This window comes from Brachionichthys hirsutus, chromosome 15 (assembly GCF_040956055.1).
Source record: "Brachionichthys hirsutus isolate HB-005 chromosome 15, CSIRO-AGI_Bhir_v1, whole genome shotgun sequence".
NCBI classification, from domain to species: Eukaryota; Metazoa; Chordata; class Actinopteri; order Lophiiformes; family Brachionichthyidae; genus Brachionichthys; species Brachionichthys hirsutus.
The window spans coordinates 6,600,281-6,623,481 of NC_090911.1; the positions used below are offsets into that span (position 1 = coordinate 6,600,281).

Genomic DNA, 23,201 nt, shown 5'->3' on the forward strand with positions numbered 1-23,201 from the left:
TCTATGACGTTTTGTTGACATCGTTTTGTGAAACAAAAAAAAGAAAAGAAATCGGCGATAACAGCGTATTCTTGGAAACCAACAAACCTTCGGGGACACTGTGGACTATTTATCATAATTAAAACGCAGCGTGTATCAAAACAGCTCCGGACACGATTGGACTCTGAGAAGGAAGAAAGCGCATCTAGATCTGCAGATGGACCGACCGAGTCGGGAACAAAACAAACCGTGTCACCCCTGACTCCACAACAGGCTGAATCATTCACTGGCTAGCTAGCCAGCAGGCAGCGGAGATAAGTTGTAAATTAAGTTCTTATATTTATTGTCGGTAACGACATCCGCTATTGAAACGTATCGTCCATTTCCAATTATTACTTGTCGCTATTGTAGTGTAGGAGTTGCACGGTCGTCCGGTGGTCTAGGAAATTAGCAAGGAATGTTAGCCGCAGCTAACGTCACCCCTCACTTGAACTGCTGGAGCTTCTGAGCGGTCACACAATGTACTGAGAGGTTACAAGACTTGACAAAAAAAAACATTTCTGTAGTATATGTAGCTCATCATTTGAGAGCGATGCTATTGTGAAACACAATGGCCAACTTTGAAACGTATCAGGAGTATCAAAGAATTGAGGACCTCGAGGAGGACTCGCCACCCGGGGAGGAAGACTTACTGGTGCATGTACCCGAGGGCCTGAAAGGTGAAGTACAGTAGAGAACGAAAACAGTTATAAAGTCAGTGCTCTGCAGAGTTTCTAGCTCTGACGCTGTCCTTTGTGTTGCAGACTCATGGCACCACATCAAGAACCTGGATCATTTCTTCACGAGGATATCCTTTTAAATCGCAATGAAATGTATTAGTCAGAGGCTAAATAAAAGTTTTACAATGTAACTACTGCGTACTCTTGTAGTGCTACTACAGGGGTCAGTGGGAAATATGTTGTCCTGACCATTTGTTTAGTGCGACACCTTAACCAGCCGTGCACATCTACCATTTTCATCAGAAGAATGGCTTTGCTTGTATGATGTTGACTGAGTTCTTTGAACTTGTGTAAGTATCGTATACATCGTGAGATGTGGTGATATGTTTGTGATGTATTTTTAACAGGTTGCTTGTTTTGATGTAGACATGACTCGTAAATGTCTCTGGTGATCACTCATGTTATAACAGAGAAGTAAGAATGTAAATGAATTGTCCCTTAGGCTCCAGCATGAACGGGTTTAGTCACACGCTCTTGAATTTCATGTGAAATGGCTGCTCGCTCAAAACGCCAGACTTCTGTGCTTCATTTACTATTTTCTTAATCATAGTTGAATGTATGTATTTAATAATATATGTTACACCCTTTCTTTTTTTCACAATTGTTATTATTTCATCTGCTTATTCTGTTAATTGCACCACCGGGCCAATGGCATTGCAGCATTTTGTTTATTTGCCTCTTGACATCTGTAACTGGATGCTAGACAAGTGCTTGAATCTACCCAGAGCCGCTTATGGTGGGAGACCAGTTTGCATAGTGGAAGTGAGGTTCTGAGGGAGAAAGTTTAAATATCATTGGTGTCATTATTCTGTAGCTGTTAAATTGTGCAATCGGTATTTACTTAACAATGATATGAGTCTTTTTCCACTGGCATTGTTTTGGGATGTCTTTACTGTTCATTTTAATGTCTAAACTATTTTTTCCCCCACTATCATCCTTACAGTCAGTTTTTGTTTGTGGTCACGTTCACCACCTTCCTTGTCAACTGCGTGGAATATGACGTCCTGTTTGCCAATCGAGCGGTCAACCACACCGTGCCAGGCCAGCATCCCTTTGACAGGAACAAAGTTACTCTGCCCGATGCCATCCTGCCAAACCAGCAGTGCACTCAGAGGTACTCGTGTTTAACCTGGTATCATGGCGGTGAAATGAGTGGAAAAGTCAATATGGGTTTTATAAAAGCTCTATACAGGGAATGCAATGATGCACCTTTCATGTAATTTCATTTGGATTGATTCTGACGCAGACATGCCATTAGTACGGCCTTTTTAGAGGCATATCTTCGGAGGTGTATATTTAATTTGTGTGGTTTAATACACTTGTGATCAGACGGCTAGATTTCATGTCTTTCTTCACGGTGTACGTACATACATCAATATATGGTCACATTTACTGAGAATTAATATATAACAGTGTTCTGTTTAGTTGGTGCAAGCGAGTTTCTTTATGCAACTCAGAGTCATACGAATTATCTTATGTTTGTAATGTTAAGAAGTTAAGTTATAAGCTTTGAGATCGTTGATTATCTATCAGCACTCAGCAAATATGAATGTTTTACTTTGGATTATTTTATCAGAAGGTAACTGCCGATTATGAATTTGCATTAAATGTAGATTTGTTTTGTTTTACTCAGACTTATTTCCCTATGAAATGTATTTATTTTATTTTTCTAGCCCCATTTTGTCATAGTTTTTCCAAGATGTACAGCTTCTGCTTGTTTTCTTCAACAAGTCAGTTTGGCCTGTTTTGGACTGCTTTTGCAGATTGCTCAATAGTTACTTTTGTCAATATTAATGATGCACAACTGCTTGGTATTCTAATTTTGGAACAGCTTGTCTCATAGCATCATACCCCTTCTCTAATTTCCCCTCGAAAGCCAAATGCTTCTCCAACATTCCCAATATTTAGTTAATAATACCTCAATGTGATCCTCAGTGAAATGATATAAAAAATAATGAAGGTGATGCAACAGTTTTACTTATTGACAGTGGCTGGTTCTAAGTCCAGGTCCCATATGCAGACAGCGGTCTGTGTTTTGACACGCAATACTCTTTCTGAATGTTCTGTCTCTGAGCTGCTTCACTCACAGCCTGTAAACAAGATCACTTTAATTACAGCATACACTGAGAGGGGGCAGTTGCTATTCTTCTCACCTCCTTTTAATATTTTAATGAAAACACTGAATCGATTGTCCAAACCCAATTTTATAAGATGACTGGATGTCATGTTTGAATTCCTCCGAATTACAAAAACATTTACTTTGTTGCCCATGTCTGATCTAAGCCGTAGTTAGCGCATACCAAAGGCTACCAATTTCTAAAATAGCCTTTTGTTTTTGTTTAGTATTCAAGAAAACAGCTGGATTATATTCCTCCTCATCATGGCGGCTATTTTCTGGCTCTATCGACTTGTCAAAGTCTTTTGCAACGTTCTGAGCTACTGGGAGATCAGGCAGTTTTACGTCAAAGCACTGAAGATCAGAATGGTGAGTGGCTGCGTACAAACAAGAGGTCTTTCAAACAAACAACTCCTTTGTACTTATGCTTATTAACCAAACAAAAAGGGAAGAAGTGCTTGTCATGCATTATTTGGGTAATATTAGTCAGTTAATTTCGTTCTCCTTGCTTCCTTGCCCCAGGATGAACTATGCAACGTCACGTGGCAGGAGGTCCAGGACCGGCTCATCAGCCTGCAGCGAGAACAACAAATGTGCATACACAAAAAGGAGCTGACAGAACTCGACATTTATCACCGCATTCTGCGATTCAAGAACTATATGGTGGCCATGATTAACAAATCATTGCTTCCAGTGCAGCTTCAGCTCCCCCTGCTGGGCAGTGTGGTGTTCCTCACCCAGGGTCTCAAATACAACTTTGAACTCATCCTCTTCTGGGGTCCAGGCTCTTTGTTTCAGAATAAGTGGAATCTGCATCCCAAGTACAAGCGGAGTGGAAACCGCCTGGAGCTCGCACAGAAGCTTAGTCGAGTCATCCTGCTGATGGGTTTGGCCAACCTTCTGCTCTGTCCCTTTATTTTGGTGTGGCAGGTGCTCTATGCTTTCTTCAGCTATACTGAGATAATCCGCAGAGAGCCTGGTAGCCTGGGTGCTCGACGCTGGTCCCTATATGGTCGTTTATACCTGCGTCACTTCAATGAGCTGAACCACGAACTTCATGGACGCTTAGGCCGTGGATACAAACCCACTTCCAAATATATGAACTCCTTCACATCACCGCTGCTGACTGTGCTCGCTAAGAATATCGCTTTCTTCTCTGGCTCGGTCTTGGCTGTGCTCATTGCACTGACAGTGTACGATGAGGATGTCCTTACTGTGCAGCACATTCTGACTGCTATCACTGTGCTGGGGGTCATTATTACCATCACCAGGTGAGACTTGTGTTTGTCTTGGGCCATCCTTCGCTGTATAAATGATTGTGAGATGACTTTAATTCTAAAAGTAACCTAAAACATCCATATCATACAATTGAAAACGTCCTATCGCCATTGTTCCCAGTCATAGTTTGTTCTTGACAAAACAAAGATGCGTTCCTAATTTGTCCCAGATGTACAGGTATAGTTCAGTTGCTAAAATAGCTCGATTTGTGTACCTGTCCTTCATCAGATCCTTCATCCCAGACGAGCATATGGTGTGGTGCCCAGAACAGCTGCTGCAGTGCATGCTGGCACACATTCACTACATGCCTGATCACTGGAGAGGCAATGCTAACAAAAGCGAGACCCGCGATGAGGTGGCGCAGCTGTTTCAGTACAAAGCGGTGAGGAATGGAGAAACTCACGTCATGTCAAAATTGGGTTATGAACGCTTTTTTTTTTTTTTTTTTGCTGTGATGGAAGGAAGTTTTTTTTAATGTAGAGCCTGGTCAGTGATAAGCTTCATCACACTGGATGCAGGCTCTAAGTCCCAGCTCTGAATCTATGTTTAACTGCATACATATGCAATCGGTGTTGTTTCTGTTCAAAGCAGGTGTTCATCTTGGAGGAGTTGCTCAGTCCCATTGTGACGCCATTCATTCTTATCTTCCTGCTGAGAAACAAGTCTCTGGAGATCATTGATTTCTTCAGGAATTTCACCGTGGAGGTTGTTGGAGTCGGAGACATCTGTTCCTTTGCACAGATGGACATCAGACGTCATGGGAACCCAACAGTACGATTGGATATTTCTATTCCGCAGCGCTCAAACTTGTCATTTATGGAGTTTATATCAAAGTAGAAAGATTATTGCCTTATTAACGAGTGGTTCATGAATTGGATTGTTTATTTCATTGATCTCTGAATGTTTTTACAGTGGATGTCAGAGGGCCAGACAGAAGCCTCCATATACCAACAAGCTGAAATTGGCAAGACAGAGTTGTCGCTCATGCATTTTACCATTAAGAACCCACGCTGGCAGCCGCCGCAGGAGAGCTCCGTGTTCATCAGCCACCTGAAGGAGAAAGTGCAGCATGATGCCTTGGGGGGGCCCTCCACCCAGCTGCTGCTCTCTGAGGCTCCTCTCTGCACCTCGCTTCAGTCTAACGAGTCTGCCACCGGGGTAAGAAAGCTTCCGGGCCAACATGATTCATAAATACAAGAGATATAACGTGAAGATCTGTCAGCGAATAACTGACTGAGAAGGGCAACCGTTAAAAGCAATAACTTATCATCACAAGATATTAGTCTGTGAAATACAAGGTACCCGCTCCCTCAAATAGTGAAGCACGCTGTTCTCTCCAGCCTGATAGTCTGCTGGCTAGCGTCCTGGCCCACCCCATTCTTACTGCGTCAGGACTGCAAGGGCGAGACCATTGTTTCATCCCACCGAGCACTGCTGCTTCTGCTGCTGCCAGCGTCCTGGCTTCTCTCTCCGCCTCCCAGCTGCCACATCGTAGCCGTGGGCGCTCACATGGGCTCCCGCCTTCATCCATCCACCCCGAGAGTACCATGTACCGCAGCGACCGCACCATGATCGACAGGTACGTAATCCAAATGACATACACTCATACTGTATCTAAGAGAAATTGACAACAGATGTCAATTTTCTTTTCTCCCATGCTTCTTTTTTCCAGTTTGACTAACAGTGACGCTCGCATGCGGAGCAACACGCTAAAGTCTGAGTTTGCCTCAGCAGAGATGAGTCTCCATGCCATCTACCTGCACGAGGTAGTTTTCTGACTACAAATTGTTGCTTTCAGGCATCACAGAAAAAGTTTCAAAACCTTTTGACATGATATCAGACATGCATGCCTTTAGAAGAGCTTCAGAACGTTGTAGTTTTGTCAGTCCATTAGCTCTGCTTTGGTATTCTCAGCATCTCCTGTAGACCACTTGTCTAGTGCTGTGTTCTTGTTCACACTGACATCATGTCTGTCCAGCTTCACCAGCAGAGCTCCCAACCACAGAGGACAATGCGACACTGGCAGAATCCTGTACCAATGACAGATGTGCATATAGCCACTGGTAATTATTAGTTTTATATCTATATAGACACTAAATAACCTTCAAAAAGCTGCATAGCCAAAAACAAGTGGTAAAAACTTGGTATATTTGCTAAGTTTGATGTTAGAGCCACTTTTGATCACCATTCATTTTAAATTAAATTACTATGTAATGTGAAAAAGACATCTGCAACACATAATTACAACTTTCAGGCAGATAAAGAACTAGAAATTGAGCAGATTATTAAAATTATTCTGGATTAAATCAGAATGGATTTCGGAGGCAATACGTCTCCTATGTTTGTCAAACGTGTGAGATATGTATGTACTACATGATAATGCTGAAGTTAAATATCAAATATTGTAGACATTTATAAATCTGATGTTTACTACAACTTGATATTTGATCAACACACCCGTCAGGATTCCAGCCCCGCAGTAGCCTTGGTTCCAGCTTATCAATGCCAACTCCTGTCCACCTTGGTCGCTGGCAAGAGGAGGATGAAGAGGAAGATAATCAGGAGATTATCAGTGGATCTACTCCAAAACAGGGCCCTGGGAGTAGTTGTTGAAGTGCCTTATGCCATAAGGTACATTTTCTAAAGCTGAAATACAACACACGTCTCAGATCAATACCTCATGGTTCTACATTCTGTGTCATCATTGAACCTGAAAATAATAACCTTTTATCCTACAAGATAAACATCATCATGATTTCTCCTTTCTCTCTTTTTTCTTACTAGTGTTTACATTTTGATTTCTTCTATGAACATCGTGGCCTTAGCTGATCTTCATGGAGAGTTATAGCATGGGCCTTTAAAACGTCATTCATAATAAGAGGGGACTCCAACTTTTACCACTGTCACTGCGCACCTCCACGCCTCATCTCGTCACACCAGACTATGGCGTCAGGGAAAATGTGTCTTCCGTCCTTTTTCGTCCTGATGCTGTCGCCAACTTGTCCAAACAAATGGTGTGTCTAAAGACAGTTTAGTAGTGGATTAATTGGAGCACAAAAAAGTTTTTTCACGGAATACCGAAGGCTCATAGTGACTTCCGTTGCGTCTTTGTGTGCACCGTTCAAGTGTTTATCATCACAAAGTTTTATAGCCAGGTCTAATTGAGGTTGTTGATCTGTCTCACCATGACTACCGTATGTTGTAGCTGCCTGAACAATTTTGATGAACTGGAAAATGCTTCAAGTATTTCAAGTTGTGCTGCTCTAAATAGTTCATTTGTAAGTGAACTGTTACATCCTACTTATCCTTTAAAAAGTCCCAATTTTATTACCATTTCTAATTGTTGATAAAGATAGTATTGCTGTGAAAAAGAGCTGACTGTACATTCGACATACCACTGAAACACCATGCATCCTTGGCAAAAGCCCTGTTTAGCTTGACAGGACAAGTCTTTAAAACAGACATATACTTTGATGCTGCTGTCTGTCTTTAGTAATACAGCTGTTAAGAGTATTTCCACAGCTGATGTATACAGATTTGACTGAAATTCCGGTCTCCAAATATACTTGGCATCACAATCCGATGCACATATAAGATGTCTTTTTAAGTCTATTGAAGGTAGACTTGAAGCTTTATGCCTTAACACCAATAATAATCCTATTTATTTAAGTCCTAGTTTTCTGCATTACCTCAGCAGTAGGGAAGAAAGAAAATACTCCAACCAATACCTCCGCAGTGTAAATTATTGTGTAAATATTTATATACTATACATAAAGGTTTATTTGCAGTGTACAGGTGTATCGTAACTGGGTTTAGGTTTTACTGGCAGGTGCTAATGAAGTCTGCTTCATCAATGCATCAATGCTTTTTTTGTGTGTGTGTGTGTGTGGAGGGGGGGCAGGGGTTAACAGGGTGGTATTGCTTTAACAAATTGTGATTCTTTGGATGTCTTTTTAAATTCTAAAGTGTTCACATGAAAATTGAACTTAATCATAAGGGCTGCCTTTGAAGTGTGCATTATTGGGTTTAGGTTTCTAGAACTTAGTGTAGCAGTTCCTTTTAGCACATAAAGGAAAAACAAATCCTTTCCCAAAGTCACCATGGCTTCTTAGTATTAGATTTCTTTTTTTTTTAATGTCATTCCCCCCCACAGATATTTAATTGATAGACCTAGATTATTTATTTGAAAACAAAATGTTGATTGTGTTAAATCAGTCTTTTTAATGACAGAAAAAGCATGAACTCCCACTGAAAGCATAAAAAAAATTAATGCAAGAATTACATGAACCGTAGCATGATTATGAATGTAATTTACTTTTACACTAAATTCTAACTAAATCTGCTTGATTCAGTCAACAAAATGTCTTTGAATTAACTTCCTTTATTGCCTTCTACATAGATCACAGTAATATAGATCCCATCCTCCATGCCTGCAAGACCTGAGAGGGCACAAATGCCTCTTTGTCCTCGTGCATGTCTCGTGACCATTACACTATTTTTTGAGTGTTTATGAAAGGAATGGTTTTTTTTGCCACCTGTGTAATAATGCTAAAATAAATGCAGAATGTTTGCACTGACAGAAAATAATTATTAGTTGTATGCATATTGTTATATTTAGTCCTCAACGGTTGACATTTCAGAAAGGGCAAGTCTCAAAAGGGACTCTGAGTCAGTGTCCATCTTTAGTTGTCTCTTGTGATTGTTTGTGCATAAGCAAAGCTTCAGCTCGCATTCATTCATCCTTGTCCTCAGCAGACCACCTGGAAACACTGGACAAATAACAGAAGGCCGTTTCACTTCTGGTGGGTGAACGTTCACCTTGCTGGAGCTGTGTGTCTCTGTCAGTGCTAAATATGCTTACATGGCTGTTGTGTGTGTCCTTTTAGTACAGTGAGTTTATTATTGTTAAGACACTGGAGTTCAGCTTTGTGCGTAGGGTTGATTTCTTCTTACAGTGTCCACATTTTCAAATCCGTGTTGTGTTTCTGGTTTTGTTTTTCTCAGTGCCTTAGTGTTTAGGTTTAAATATTTACGCTTTATAGGAGCCATTAGAGTTCCTTTCAGCGATTTGGCACTGAACACTATGTACAGACTTTTATTTTTTATTTTTGCAAACTCACCTTGTCCGTCTGCCATGTCTGTCTGACAGCACAGTTGTTTATCATGTTGTCTAACTTTTTACTGTCCTCAGTGTCCTAAGAAAGCAAGAGTATGTCTTGTATTTGGTAGTGTCATCATGGCCAGAGATCCATCTGTACTGTGGTTTCAAATCTACTATACAACAGTCTTAGAATCACAGTGACTGGAACAAGGTGCTAAGTTTTCATCTTGAAATGTTCATTATGTTTTCAGGTGTGTCTTTGTACATTTGTTTGCGTACTTGTGTTCTGTAAATGAAACACTAGCTTAAAAATTCAACATGCCAAAATACCTTGTTTTAGCCAGAGCTTTATGTTTATGTGTGTTGTTTTCTGTGAGTGAGTAAAGATGCAAATGAATCTTATTTGGAGTGTGTTTAATCATTACATGTGTGGTTGTTTATTTGTTTGAAAAATAAAAACATAAAGAAAACTACGTAAAACCTCTGCTCGCTTGCTTGCGCTCATTGGGCTCCTTTTTCCTGTCAATTTAATTCATTCTTTTTTTTCCAAGTATATTTTCATGACTATGGAAACCAAACACAGTCACATGAGAGAATGAAGAGGCAAGCAGTAACAGTGGAATACTGTCTGCTCGAGTTTCGGGAAGTTTAAATCAGGGTCCGGGCGACCTGTTGCTGTCACTCATTGGCACTGGGCGAAATTCTACCCTGAAAGAAAATACCACAGAAGCCAAAGAAAGGGGAACAGAATAGAGAGGAGTAAACAAATGCCCTGGTCTGTAAAATTCCAATGTCATTCTTGACGATTGCTGAGCGTTTTCATCACTGTAAAAACATTTATTTTATATTACCGTCATTTAACCAGGAATTGAGAACTATTTCTCAATTCCAATAACAACCCAGAACTAAAAGTCAGATGTTTTTGGAGGTGGGAAGAAGCCAGAGAATGCGGAGAGAACATGCAAACTCCTCACAGAAAGGCCCCAAGCTCAATTTGAACCTGTGACCTTCTCACTGTGAGGCAACAGCGCTACCCGCTGCGCCACTGCTGCAACACAAAACAGCTTGCTTCTGTACAACATGATGTCATGACCTAATTGTGGGCTTGACCAGCTGGGTGAAGCAGCTGGCCGGTGATTGTGGAATACAAAGCAACACAAGGTATGGGGAAGAGCAACAGCCACCGAGATCATGTTTAGTGTAAGTTGAACTGATGCACATGGATGATGTGGACAGTATTATATAAGTCCTACTCTGTAGATGCAAGAAAAGAACGATTAATAATGAGTCAGATTAGTGTCCAACCACATGGTGGTACAAATAAATAAAAGATCATAAAGGAACACAAATATTGTTGGAAAAATGTTTTGTATTAAAACAAAGGAAACATTTTTTTTAATCCTGAAACAATGATGGAATTTAGAAGAAATAAGTTTAGGCCAGTTTATGAATGATTCTCTCTAATTACATTTTGGCCATTTCAGTGTATTTGTTGGGATGGAATCTAAAATATTTTGAAAACCCTGGATATATTTTTGTAAGCAGATTTGAGGCAAAACTATTTGTATAATATACTTGTATAAAAAATGCCAAACATGAACAAAAATGTGGCAGAAATGGTACAAACGAAAAGTAATATATGCAAATTTATATGAATGGGTTTTTATTTTTACACATTTGTCAGAAGCTTCATTCATTTATTCATTCATTCCGTTTCAAAAAGATAGATTTGACTGGTAATTATGTCATGGTTCAAGCTTTACATGTTTAAAATCCATCTGATGATCAACAAAAAACAAATATACAAACAGAAAAAAGATTACCACTAAGTGGAGGTTAAAAACAACAACATCAACAAACAACCAAAGGATAATAAAGTCAGTGCGGGACGTGCGTTTAGGACCCGCAGCCAGACAGTCTGCTCTCCCCAGCCTCACCAACAGGCTATCTCCTATCTCCACGATAGATAAACGACAAGTCTATTTTAGAAAGGAGGCTGCGCCAATGTGGGCACGTCAGCTTTGAGTCATCCTGAGGTACGAGAGAAGAAAGAAAAAAACAAGTCTAGTCAACCGCCCACTGGGGAGACTGGGGGGGCTGTTCCGCCATCCTGGATTTACAACCATTTTCAAGGATACTTGGGCACAAGGAAGACTTTTTTTGTTTGTTTGTTGGGATTTCTGAAATTGGAGCAGACTATCACCTGGATATCCGTAACAACCAGCTGACGTTTAAACCCACGTGATTTACCTGAGTGGCTGAAAACTCAAGGTAAAAAAACAACAAAAAAAAAAAGTATCCTCATGTTGATTAATGGCAAAAGTTGCATTTGTAATTTAAATTGTAATAAATGACTTCAAATTCTAATTTTAGTGGGAGGCTCCGCCCCCCCCACCTGTTGCGTGTCGTGTCTGAGGTGACCCTAATCCCGCTTAGCTGTTTCTATCAGGCTGACGTCGAGATGCGGCAAAAAAAATATTTGCAAATGAACATATCCGACTTCCTCGCATTTTTTTTATGACGTATTATTATTATTATTTATTATTATTATTATTATTATTATTATTATTATTATTGTGTAGACAACTTGTCTGTGAGAAATGAAGCGCATTTGTGAGCTGGGGAGCTTCATCAAGCAGCTGGTGTCCCTTTCGCTTCTACAAATGGCCATGGACAGAGACGGAGTCCGACAGCTGCGGTTATTTTTGGGACAGGCAGGCAGCTCCAGCGATAGAGGTGACAAAGCTGGCAAAATGTCCCTCTCTGAAAGGCATAGCTTTACTATTTGACCTTGTTCGACCTTGAAAGGCATAGCTTTTATCCCGTTCAATTGGCTGCATTCCATGAAGGTGTGCTTCTGCACGGTTGTTCTGACACTTCCTGCCATAAACACGCTCGTCTGAAAGCGTGGATTTATCTCTCTTTTTGCAGTGAAACATATTTATAGCGTGCGCCTTCCACAAGCTGTCACATGTCTCTCAATGCCCCTTTTGCCTTGTGCGCCATTGTACTAGACGCCTTCTCTTTGGTTGCAGGAACAAAACAATGGATCCCAACTTGTTTGGAGGAGTCCCCAGGTTTCTGACCCGCCCAAAGGCATTCTCTGTGTGCGTGGGTAAGGATGCGACGCTGAGCTGCGCTGTCGTGGGCGACCCCACTCCACTGATCACATGGGAGAAGGACAAGATGAAGCTGACATCTGGGGGGCGCTTCAAGTCCGTGGAGGACGGCGACGTGTACCGCCTCACCGTCTACGACTTAACGCTGGAAGACAGTGGCCTGTACATGTGCCGGGCCAAAAACAATGTCGGCGAAGCGTACGCTGCCGTAACGCTAAAAGTGGCCCCGCCCTCAGCGATGGCTCTGAGGGCCCCTCTTTTTGTGGTAAAACCTACCTCGACACGTGTCGGTTTGGGAGGTGAAGTTGCGCTCTTCTGCCGGGTCGCAGCTTACCCGGAAGCCAACTTTGACTGGGAGAAAGACGGGCGCTACTTGGCGGAGACCAACCGTGTCAAGATTGTGTCTGACAGCGACAGCAGCACCTTAAAGATCCAAAGCGTACGTAACCTGGACGGCGGCACCTACACCTGCAGGGCCCAGAACACTGTCGGCCGGGCCCATGCTGCAGCAGCTCTAGTCGTCGACGCCCAGGATGCCCGACATCTGACGACTTCAGACAAGAACACGTCCCTCCTTTCCCACCTACAAAAGCGCAAAGAGGAAATGAAGAAGGACATCGCCGTGTACCGCACAGAAGACAAGAGTTCCTCGGGTTCCTCCGCAACCAGAGACGGCGTGAGAACTTCTCTGAGTCTGGAACATGCGCTGAGGACGTCTGTCCTGGCCAAGTTGCCCAAAGGTGTCTTCACCCGCACCTGCACGGTTACGGAAGGCAAGCACGCCAAGCTGAGCTGCTTTGTGACGGGACACCCGAAGCCCCACATCACATGGAGGAAGGACGGGACGAACGTCGGCGAGGGCCGAAGGCACGTCATCTACGAGGACCAAGCTGAGAATTTCATTCTCAAAATTCTGTACTGCAAGCAGAGTGATAACGGTCTCTATACCTGCAACGCGGCCAACATGGCTGGGCAGACCTACAGCGCTGTGTTGGTAACAGTCAAGGGTAAGTTGCCTTTAGCTTTATACGTCTTAGTGTGCCATGGTAAATGCTACGCACACATTTATGTAAAACATTCACAGCACGTTCGAGGATAATTTACTTTAGCTTTCCTTTCCTGTTTAAATCGTTACTCAGACGATGTTGAAATAACAACAACAACAACGAATACATTTGACCGTCACAAACATCAACGTTCACGCTAATGAAGGAGCCCCAGTGCAACACTGTGGCTTGCTTGTGTCTTGAAGCAGGAATAGCAAAAGGAATAATCTATGTTGCACTAGGATAAATTAAATACTGTCTGGTGGTTGTTCCAAACTACAACACCAAAGCCTCGTTTCCTGCATGCATCCATTCTGGATGGATTTGCTGCAGCTGTTCATCCGCCTTGTGACTCCACGGGTCTACCGGAGCGTATCCCAACTTGCTCCGGGCGAGGGGCGGCGTACACCCCGGATAAGACGCCAGCTCTATCGCAGGAAGCCTCATTTAAACTTCTCTAAATGCCAACGGCTTTTCACATCCAGATTGAATTCCGGCTCGTCCTCTGAAGGCTGGTGTTGTGTTGCGTCTAATTTCTGCTGGTGATGAGTAGTTCACAGTTGTCGGGACGGTCACCCACTTACATCGGCACCACTGCTACTGAGACCGCCTGGAAGGAAACTGGCTCAGGAGATGAAATCCAAGAGTCATTAATCTCCTTTCCGGTTGTGGGTTGTGGGAAAATCAATACTTTTGTTGCCTCGGAGTTTGATGGATTGCGTTGTGCGCGTTATTTGTGTTAAAGTCCTTTTTAGGAGACCCTCTTAACGCCAGTATCTCTCATTGGCATCCTGTGTTTTTGTGTACAGTACAGCGAGTCGTCGACTTTGCACCTGGTATGTCTGGTTACGACATGTGGTTAATAATTTATGTACGCATTTTGAATGTCCTATTTGAAATGTTGTATTGTATTGTATAAAAAGAAAAAGGTTTTCTGTTTTACACACCTGCATAAATAATAAAACGAAGATGTTGATAAAATATGACTTTAAGATGATTACAATATCACGGCACAGCATAATATTATACTTACAGCAATTTAACATGGGCCGAGTCACAAACGGTCCCTCGGAACCAAGCCGAAAGTCGTAAGTCGGCGACTCGCTGTACATTGCTGAATGTGAAGTGACATTATTTAATATTTATGTAATATTGCTTCAGCAAACAGGAATTTGCACTTGACCACCAAAATTGTCAGAAATCAATTAGTTAATCTAAAGGATATGCAAATATATAAATAAAAGAATAACATCACTCTAATGCTATAAACTCTAAAACAACTCAAGTTACGGCAAACTCTCGGCAACTCTCTCTGCTCTTATATTATATTTTTATTTACACTACGCGATCTTGGAGGGGAAATGAAAGTGGAATGTTGACAGCGGAATTAATTCTATTCTCCAATTTGTAATGGATCAGCCAAGATTTGCGACGCCACCGATGAGGTCTAAAATCACTTTCTGTTTTCACTGCGCCAGAGCCGCAGGTGCCATTCAAGAGGAAGCTGAAGGACGTGGAGGTACAGGAGAAGATGTCGGCCACGCTGACGTGCGAGGTGCCTTTCGTCGCCACCCGTTCAAGCTGGTTCATGGAGGAAACGCAGCTGCAGCACAGTAACAAATATCACATGGATCAGGACGGCACCCTGCGTTGCCTCACCATCCACAATGTCACCACCAACGACGACGGCGTGTACATCTGTGAGATGAGAGAGGGCAGCCGCACCGTGGCAGAGCTCACCGTCCTTGGTAGGGTCTTTATGGTTTCACACGTGTGATGCTATTGTGAAGAGTTATTTCTGTCACCTTTTTTTTTTTTTGGAAATGCTGCTAAATTATGCAGACTGAATCCATCACATACCGGAGCTTTAGCATTTTGGGACTATTATGCTGCTGAATTGTTTTTCCTCCTATCCCAGGGAACATTACTAAGAAGCTTCCACGCAGGACGGTGGTTCCCGTCAGTGACACGGTCATCTTCTGTGTGGAGCTTGATAACCCCTGCCCAGAGGCCTACTGGGCCCGTAATGGCGAAAAGCTGAAGGAAGATTCGCGCATTTCCGTTGCCTGCGTGCTCAGACAGTACACGCTCTCCATTAGAGATTGCAAGGCGGAAGACTCGGGAGAAGTGGCCTTTGTGGCGGGAGACTGCAAGACTTCAACTCGATTCTCTGTCACTGGTGAGGCAGATTTATGTATTTGTAAATGCATGCCTAATCTCTATGGTGGCTTGCAGGGATGCATTTTGGACCGGGCTGCTTGCCGATGAACTTGACTTGCTAGATTTAAGTTGATCTATTGGTTAAGTAACTCACTGCAGCTCATGCACTCTGATTTTCATTTTAGATGCGATAGTCTTTGTTTTCATCTCAAAATAAATGATGATTATCATCCAACATTATGGTGTACCCTGTTTCAACACATTCTCTTTTAAATTGAGCTTTACTTTGTTCTCAAAGGTGACTTTTATTTTTAAAGGTCTGATTTGGTCACGTATTGTACTTTGTGGTAGCACTTCGATAAGACACTAATGAACAAAATATGACTGCATCTAAGAAGAGTGATCGCCAACTATGAAACCAAAACTCGGACACAACTGTATGAATTAAAATGCTGTCCTCTCTTTATGATCCAGCTGCCAGAAGGCATCCTCCTGACCCCCCAGTCGATGCCGTGGTGCGAAGCAAGACTGACTCATCCGTCACCATTCAGTGGTCTCCTCCCGATAGTGACCGCCCGGTCCCCATTAAGGGCTACAGCGTGGAAAGGAGGAAGGTCGGTACCCAGACATGGCAGCGGTGTAATCCTCAAGAATCAGTGGCGTCGACAGAAATCACCATCTGCAACTTCACTGAAGAAGCCAGCTATCAATTCCGCATTTCTGCTATGAATGACTTCGGCCAGAGTCCCCACCTGGATGTGCCGGGAAGCTTCTACCTTGGTAAGACTGCAGTTTCTCTGATGTTTGCCGTTCACCTGCTATTTTAGACTTGATTATTCTCTGTCTCTATAGAACCCAGTGCTGAAATTAGGAAAGGCCTGGTGAACAGCACGGCAGTCGTCGGCGAGGACTTCTCTATTTCCGTGGAGCTTTCTGCGGTCTGTTCGGGCTTCTGGTCTCTAAATGGCCGTATGCTGCGCAGTGGGGCGGACTACCTCATCACCAGGTCCAAGAGCACTCACACTCTGCTCATCCGTCACATGACCGCAGAGATGAACGGCACTGAAATCAAGTTCGTGGGTGGAGGCTCTCAAAGCAGTTGCATCCTGTCTGTGAAGGGTATGAACTCAAAGAATGTTAAGTCAAGTTAACAATTTGTAGTTTTATTTCTTGGTCTTGTTCTATCATTAGTATATTCTGCAGTTCTTCTGAGAAGCAACATAATAATGCCTTCTTGCATGACCACTGTATTTTTAGCGCCTCCTGTGAGGTTCACCAACAGGTCACAGATGGTGGACATGGTGACGTGCAGCGCTCAAGCCACAGCTCAGCTCATTGCTGAGGTGTCAGATTACAATGCAAAGGTTTGGCCATTTTATCTTTCACAATAAAAAAAAAAAGAAGTGATTATTTAGTTTTAAAAATACAAATGATACTTTCACAACATACCGTAAGAAGGTTTGGCTGCAGCCATGCTTGGGGCAGTAAATGAATAGAGGGAGCAATGTCAGTGAAAACAAATCTGTCTGTTTCTACAGGTGGTTTGGATGAGGAATGGGCAGGAGGTGAAAATTGGAAAGAAGTGTAAATATATTGCCATTGATCGCAAGAGGATCCTGATGATACACAACGTGACAGAAGAAGACGTGGGCTTCTACGAGTGTGTTTCAGCTGATGACCGAATGTCCCTGCAACTCACTCTTAGAGGTAAATACAATCAAATTGCACTACTAAAAAGAAAAGCATCAAAATCTGTATTGTTGTCAATTATCGACGTATCAAAGGGTGTAATAATCTCCCTTGAATCTATCCAGTTTGTGCCGTGTATGTTTAATTTTTTTTTGTAGCTTTTAAAACATTCACTTCACTTCACTTTTATTGTTTTGTCCCTTGGAGGGAAATTTGGTTTACAGCAGTTCCACACACTTTCTACAACATTTAAGGGACATGTAAGACAAGAGTTACGTTTAAGGGACATGTTGCTTAATATTCAAAAATTATTACATAAAGGTTTTAAAACAATTAAGGAAATACATTTAAATTTAATAGTAAGGCTCAAAAGATTTAATGACATGAAAGTGAAAAATAATATTCATATATAATATTTTTACTGCACTTTTGAGGAACTGAACTTTTTTTTTTGCGCAGAGGGTAAAATATATGTTCCTGGATTAACTTGAACTTTTGGAGAAAAGATGATCTTGTTAAAGGAACTGAGCACAACATGTCCAGCAAATACTGCCTTGACCTCACATAACGCAGATTGTATCTCTGTACCATGGCACTAAAACGTGACCCGTTCTGACACTTTGACGCCGGTATCTTAGGTAGCATAGGTACTGTCATCATGTATTCAATGCTACCACTACCCAGACTATTATTATTGAAAATGAATTGACAAATTGAGCAGGATTCCCTGGAATTTGTATTGCAAATAAATCCTTTGTGGATAAAGAGGAGACAAATTTATGAATGGATAAATACTGCCTGTTTAAAAAGTTACTCATTTTAATTTCTTCAAGGTGAACCTGCCAAGTTTGTGAACAAACCCAAAGATCCTACAGGATTGTCATCAAGCCTAAAAGGAGATCTTGAGCTATGCTGTGAGGTATCTCCCGCCGGCGCATCTGTCGTTTGGAGAAAAGATCAAACGGAGATCACCGAGGACCAAAGAACGACCTTCATCTCTAAAGGCACTCAAAGGAAGATTCTTATCAGAAACGCCAAGAAAAGTGATGAAGGTCATTACTCCTGCGAGACGGCTACAGATAAAGTCACATTCCAGGTCAAAATAAAGGGTAAGAGTATATGAGGCATTGGTCATTTCTTCATCATTTCACTGCACACCACAGAGAAAATTACTTTACCATGTGTCTTTCTCAGAAACTCCAACCATATCTGCCTTTTCCAAAAAAGAGTTGGTGCAGAAGGACGTGAAAGCTGCCGTGTCCCAGACGGCCACTCTCAGCTGTGATGTTTCAGACAGCAAGACAGAGGTGAAATGGTATAAAGGAGGCAAGCTGCTGGTATCCAGCTGGGCAGTATACTCGGAAGCAAAAGGCAATGCTCGCCAGCTGGTGATCAAGAAGGTGGAGAAGAAGGACGCCGGAGAGTATATCTGCGAAGCAGGAGGAGAAAAGCTGGTCTTCAATATATTTGTGTCAGGTAGCCAAACTCATTTTACATTTTAGATTTCAAATGATTTGTATGGATTCTGTCTGTGAGAAACTGTTTGATTATCACTGTTTTTATTAGGTAGATATGCACTCTGTTTTATTTTTTGCTGCTTATAAGTTACCAATAACAGATAATGACTTGTTTCTCATGGCTGATGATGATTATATGATAATTATACACTTGTATTCCAAAGCAAAGTTTGTAGCCTGTTGTCTATGCCTACATAAAGAATGCTAAGCTGTAGAAAGAAAATATGATTTCATGTTTCTTTAGAATAGATTACCAGAAGACTGTGTGAATTCAATTTCCGTGAATCATTGTCAGGTTCTTCCACATTTTTTATTTACAACACTGTATTTCTTATTAGCCTCAGAGGCCCAGTCGGTTTTTGTCAACAAGGAGTCTGTCCAGAAGGAAGTGAAAGCCACTCTCTCACAGAAAGCCACCCTGAGCTGTGAAGTTTCTGATACCAAGACAGAAGTCAAATGGTACAAGGATGGCAAGCTGCTGACGCCCAGCAAGGCGATCCGTGCGGAATCGAAGGCCAGGAGTCGGGAGCTGGTTATAGACGGCGTGGAGACGAAGGACGCTGGGGAGTATGTCTGTGAGGCTGGTATTGAGAAGCTGATTTTCAAGGTGCATGTGGCGGGTAAGGAATTGTGGATTTTCAAAATAATAATGTTGCATTTTGACTGATTATTACGACTCTTATCGGAACACAGCCTCGTGGCTAGCACGGGTAGCGTCTCCCTTGAGCCGGTTCCATGACCGGATAAATGTAGAGGGTTGCGGCAGGAATGGTATCTGGCATAACACTTTGCCAGAATTAAACATGCAATCGATGAGATTAAGGTTAATTTGCTGCGCCCTGACGGCACAAGTCGAAAGAGGAAGAAGGATTACGGATCTATCGCCTTTGTCACGTCTCCTCCATCAGATGCCCGGTCAGGCTTCTTCAACAGCGAGTCAGTTCAAAAGGAGGTGAAAGCCTTTCTCTCTCAGAGAGCCACACTAAGCTGTGAAGTTTGCGATTCTAAGACGGAGGTGAAATGGTACAAGGATGGCAAGCTGCTCACTTCCAGCAAGACAATTCATACAGAGTCCAAGGGCAAGAGTCGGCAGCTGGCAATAGACAAAGTGGAGAAGAAGGATGCCGGAGAGTACACATGTCAGATTGGAACTGAGAAGATGATCTTCAAACTTGCGGTGTCAGGTAGGATCAAATACCTATCTGGATGATATTTATGTTAATATATCAGCGGTCAGGTCTCACATTCACGCCCCCCCACCCCCTACCCCCCCTCAGACACACAAGTCCAGTCTGCATTCGCTAACAAGGAGTCTGTTCAGAAGGAGGTGAAAGCCACTCTCTCCCAGATGGCTTCTCTGAGCTGTGAGGTAGCTGATACCAAGACCGAGGTGAAATGGTACAAGGAGGCTAAACTGCTCACGACCAGCAAAACAATTCGTACAGAGTCGAAAGGCAAGAGTCGGCAGCTGGTGATTGCAAGCGTGGAGAAGAAGGATGCTGGAGAGTACATCTGTGAAGCTGGGGCTGAGAAGCTGACTTTTAAGATCCAGGTGACAGGTAGGAACAAAATGCTGCTTATACTTCTTAAAGTATGTAAATGAGATTAAAGAAAAAACTTTTTTAGTACTGTGAGCTGGGTTTCTTTTATATTGGGTTTGCCTTTGAGTAGGCTGAGTTTTTCTTTTGGGGCAGTCACTATGAATTTCAAGCTGAATAGTATTTGTAATTTGTTTACATCAAATGTTTTCTTTGCGCTGCAGAAGCCCCAACTGGCTTCTCTAACCGGGAGTCTGTCCAGAAAGAGGTGAAAGCTATGCTTTCGCAGAAAGCCATCTTGAGTTGTGACGTTTCGGATTCCAAAACTGACGTGAAATGGTACAAAGATGGCAAGCTGCTGACTTCCAGTAGGACAATCCATGCGGAGTCAAAGGGTAGGAGTCGGCAGCTAATGATCGGCAGCGTGGAGAAGAAGGATGCTGGTGAATACGTCTGTGAGGCTGGAAGTGAGAAACTGGTTTTCAAGATACAGGTAGAAGGTAGGAGGAATAAGATGCTGTTAACGCTTCAGAAAGTATGCAAATGCAATGTAAATGTGCATATTTGTTTTGTAGCACTGTTCTTTTCAATTAGGCCTATTTATTACAGACTGAACTTTCTAGCAGCGCCTTTGCATTGTGGCTAATTTCTTTACATTATTTTGTTTTCTTTACAGAAGCCTCAGCTGGCTTTTCAAACAAGGAGTCTGTCCAGAAAGAGGTGAAAGCCATTCTCTCACAGAAAGCCACCCTGAGCTGTGAGGTTTCCGATTCAAAGGCAGAAGTGAAATGGTACAAAGATGGCAAGCTTCTGACTTCCAGCAAAGCAGTCCGCGTCGAGTCAAAGGGCAAGAAGCGTGAGCTGGTGATTGAAGAAATGGAGAAAAAGGATGCTGGAGAATACGCATGTGAAGCTGGAGCAGAGAAGCTGACTTTTAAGATCCAGGTGACAGGTAGGAACAAAATGCTGCTTATACTTCTTAAAGTATGTAAATGAGATTAAAGAAAAAACTTTTTTGTGCAGTTTTTAAATCGGTTCATGACAGGCTGAGTTTTTTTGGGGGGGCAGTCGTTATGAATTTCATGCTGAACAGTATTTGTAATTTGTTTACATCAAATGTTTTCTTTGCGCTGCAGAAGCCCCAACTTGCTTCTCTAACCGGGAGTCTGTCCAGAAAGAGTTGAAAGCTATGCTTTTGCAGAAAGCCATCTTGAGTTGTGACGTTTCGGATTCCAAAACTGACGTGAAATGGTACAAAGATGGCAAGCTGCTGACTTCCAGTAGGACAATCCATGCAGAGTCAAAGGGTAGGAGTCGGCAGCTAATGATCAGCAGCGTAGAGAAGAAGGATGCTGGAGAATACGTCTGTGAGGCTGGAAGTGAGAAACTGGTTTTCAAGATACAGGTAGAAGGTAGGAGGAATAAGATGCTGTTAACGCTTCAGAAAGTATGCAAATGCAATGCAATGTAAATGTGCATATTTGTTTTGTGGCACTGTTCTTTTCTAGACTGGTCTCACATTTTTTATATTCAATTAGGCCTATTTATTACAGACTGAACTTTCTAGCAGCGTCTTTGCATTGTGGCTAATTTCTTTACATTTAATATTTTGTTTTCTTTACAGAAGCCTCAGCTGGCTTTTCAAACATGGAGTCTGTCCAGAAAGAGGTGAAAGCCGTTCTCTCACAGAAAGCCACCCTGAGCTGTGAGGTTTCCGATTCAAAGGCAGAAGTGAAATGGTACAAAGATGGCAAGCTTCTGACTTCCAGCAAAGCAGTCCGCGTCGAGTCAAAGGGCAAGAAGCGTGAGCTGGTGTTTGAAGAAATGGAGAAAAAGGATGCTGGAGAATACGCATGTGAAGCTGGGGCTGAGAAGCTGACTTTTAAGATCCAGGTGACAGGTAGGAACAAAATGCTGCTTATACTTCTTAAAGTATGTAAATGAGATTAAAGAAAAAACTTTTTTGTGCAGTTTTTAAATCGGTTCATGACAGGCTGAGTTTTTTTGGGGGGGCAGTCGTTATGAATTTCATGCTGAACAGTATTTGTAATTTGTTTACATCAAATGTTTTCTTTGCGCTGCAGAAGCCCCAACTGGCTTCTCTAACCGGGAGTCTGTCCAGAAAGAGTTGAAAGCTATGCTTTCGCAGAAAGCCATCTTGAGTTGTGACGTTTCGGATTCCAAAGCTGACGTGAAATGGTACAAAGATGGCAAGCTGCTGACTTCCAGTAGGACAATCCATGCAGAGTCAAAGGGTAGGAGTCGGCAGCTAATGATCAGCAGCGTGGAGAAGAAGGATGCTGGAGAATACGTCTGTGAGGCTGGAAGTGAGAAACTGGTTTTCAAGATACAGGTAGAAGGTAGGAGGAATAAGATGCTGTTAACGCTTCAGAAAGTATGCAAATGCAATGCAATGTAAATGTGCATATTTGTTTTGTAGCACTGTTCTTTTCTAGACTGGTCTCACATTTTTTATATTCAATTAGGCCTATTTATTACAGACTGAACTTTCTAGCAGCGTCTTTGCATTGTGGCTAATTTCTTTACATTTAATATTTTGTTTTCTTTACAGAAGCCTCAGCTGGCTTTTCAAACAAGGAGTCTGTCCAGAAAGAGGTGAAAGCCGTTCTCTCACAGAAAGCCACCCTGAGCTGTGAGGTTTCCGATTCAAAGGCAGAAGTGAAATGGTACAAAGATGGCAAGCTTCTGACTTCCAGCAAAGCAGTCCGCGTCGAGTCAAAGGGCAAGAAGCGTGAGCTGGTGATTGAAGAAATGGAGAAAAAGGATGCTGGAGAATACGCATGTGAAGCTGGAGCAGAGAAGCTGGTATTCAGGCTGCAGCATGCAGGTACATTCTATGCATTCAGAAATACGTTTAG

The 23,201-nt window shown here is 42.4% G+C and overlaps 2 protein-coding genes across 2 annotated transcripts in view; both read left to right on the top strand.

Moving 5' to 3' along the window:
* Positions 1-45: 45 nt before the first annotated feature.
* On the top strand, positions 46-9,733 carry atg9b (autophagy related 9B). The gene is made up of 14 exons (XM_068748597.1): positions 46-698; positions 783-826; positions 984-1,048; positions 1,702-1,872; positions 3,102-3,243; positions 3,397-4,145; positions 4,381-4,534; positions 4,744-4,923; positions 5,065-5,310; positions 5,493-5,731; positions 5,825-5,918; positions 6,131-6,215; positions 6,617-6,783; positions 6,937-9,733. The coding sequence occupies exons 1-13, from the start codon at positions 590-592 to the stop codon at positions 6,763-6,765; spliced, it is 2,427 nt and encodes an 808-aa protein (XP_068604698.1). The 5' UTR covers positions 46-589; the 3' UTR covers positions 6,766-6,783; positions 6,937-9,733.
* Positions 9,734-11,428: 1,695 nt separating this feature from the next.
* The window catches only part of obscnb (obscurin, cytoskeletal calmodulin and titin-interacting RhoGEF b), a 42,661-nt gene continuing 30,888 nt past the window's right edge, over positions 11,429-23,201 (top strand). The window contains exons 1-17 of the mRNA XM_068748874.1: positions 11,429-11,524; positions 12,289-13,379; positions 14,897-15,166; positions 15,337-15,597; positions 16,053-16,358; positions 16,431-16,697; positions 16,836-16,942; positions 17,117-17,285; positions 18,101-18,376; positions 18,462-18,743; positions 19,129-19,404; positions 19,693-19,968; positions 20,062-20,343; positions 20,547-20,822; positions 21,707-21,712; positions 22,407-22,682; positions 22,895-23,170. Of these exons, the coding sequence (XP_068604975.1) occupies positions 12,299-13,379; positions 14,897-15,166; positions 15,337-15,597; positions 16,053-16,358; positions 16,431-16,697; positions 16,836-16,942; positions 17,117-17,285; positions 18,101-18,376; positions 18,462-18,743; positions 19,129-19,404; positions 19,693-19,968; positions 20,062-20,343; positions 20,547-20,822; positions 21,707-21,712; positions 22,407-22,682; positions 22,895-23,170 (4,687 nt within the window). The 5' untranslated portion in view covers positions 11,429-11,524; positions 12,289-12,298. The remainder of the gene's footprint in view (positions 11,525-12,288; positions 13,380-14,896; positions 15,167-15,336; positions 15,598-16,052; positions 16,359-16,430; positions 16,698-16,835; positions 16,943-17,116; positions 17,286-18,100; positions 18,377-18,461; positions 18,744-19,128; positions 19,405-19,692; positions 19,969-20,061; positions 20,344-20,546; positions 20,823-21,706; positions 21,713-22,406; positions 22,683-22,894; positions 23,171-23,201) is intronic.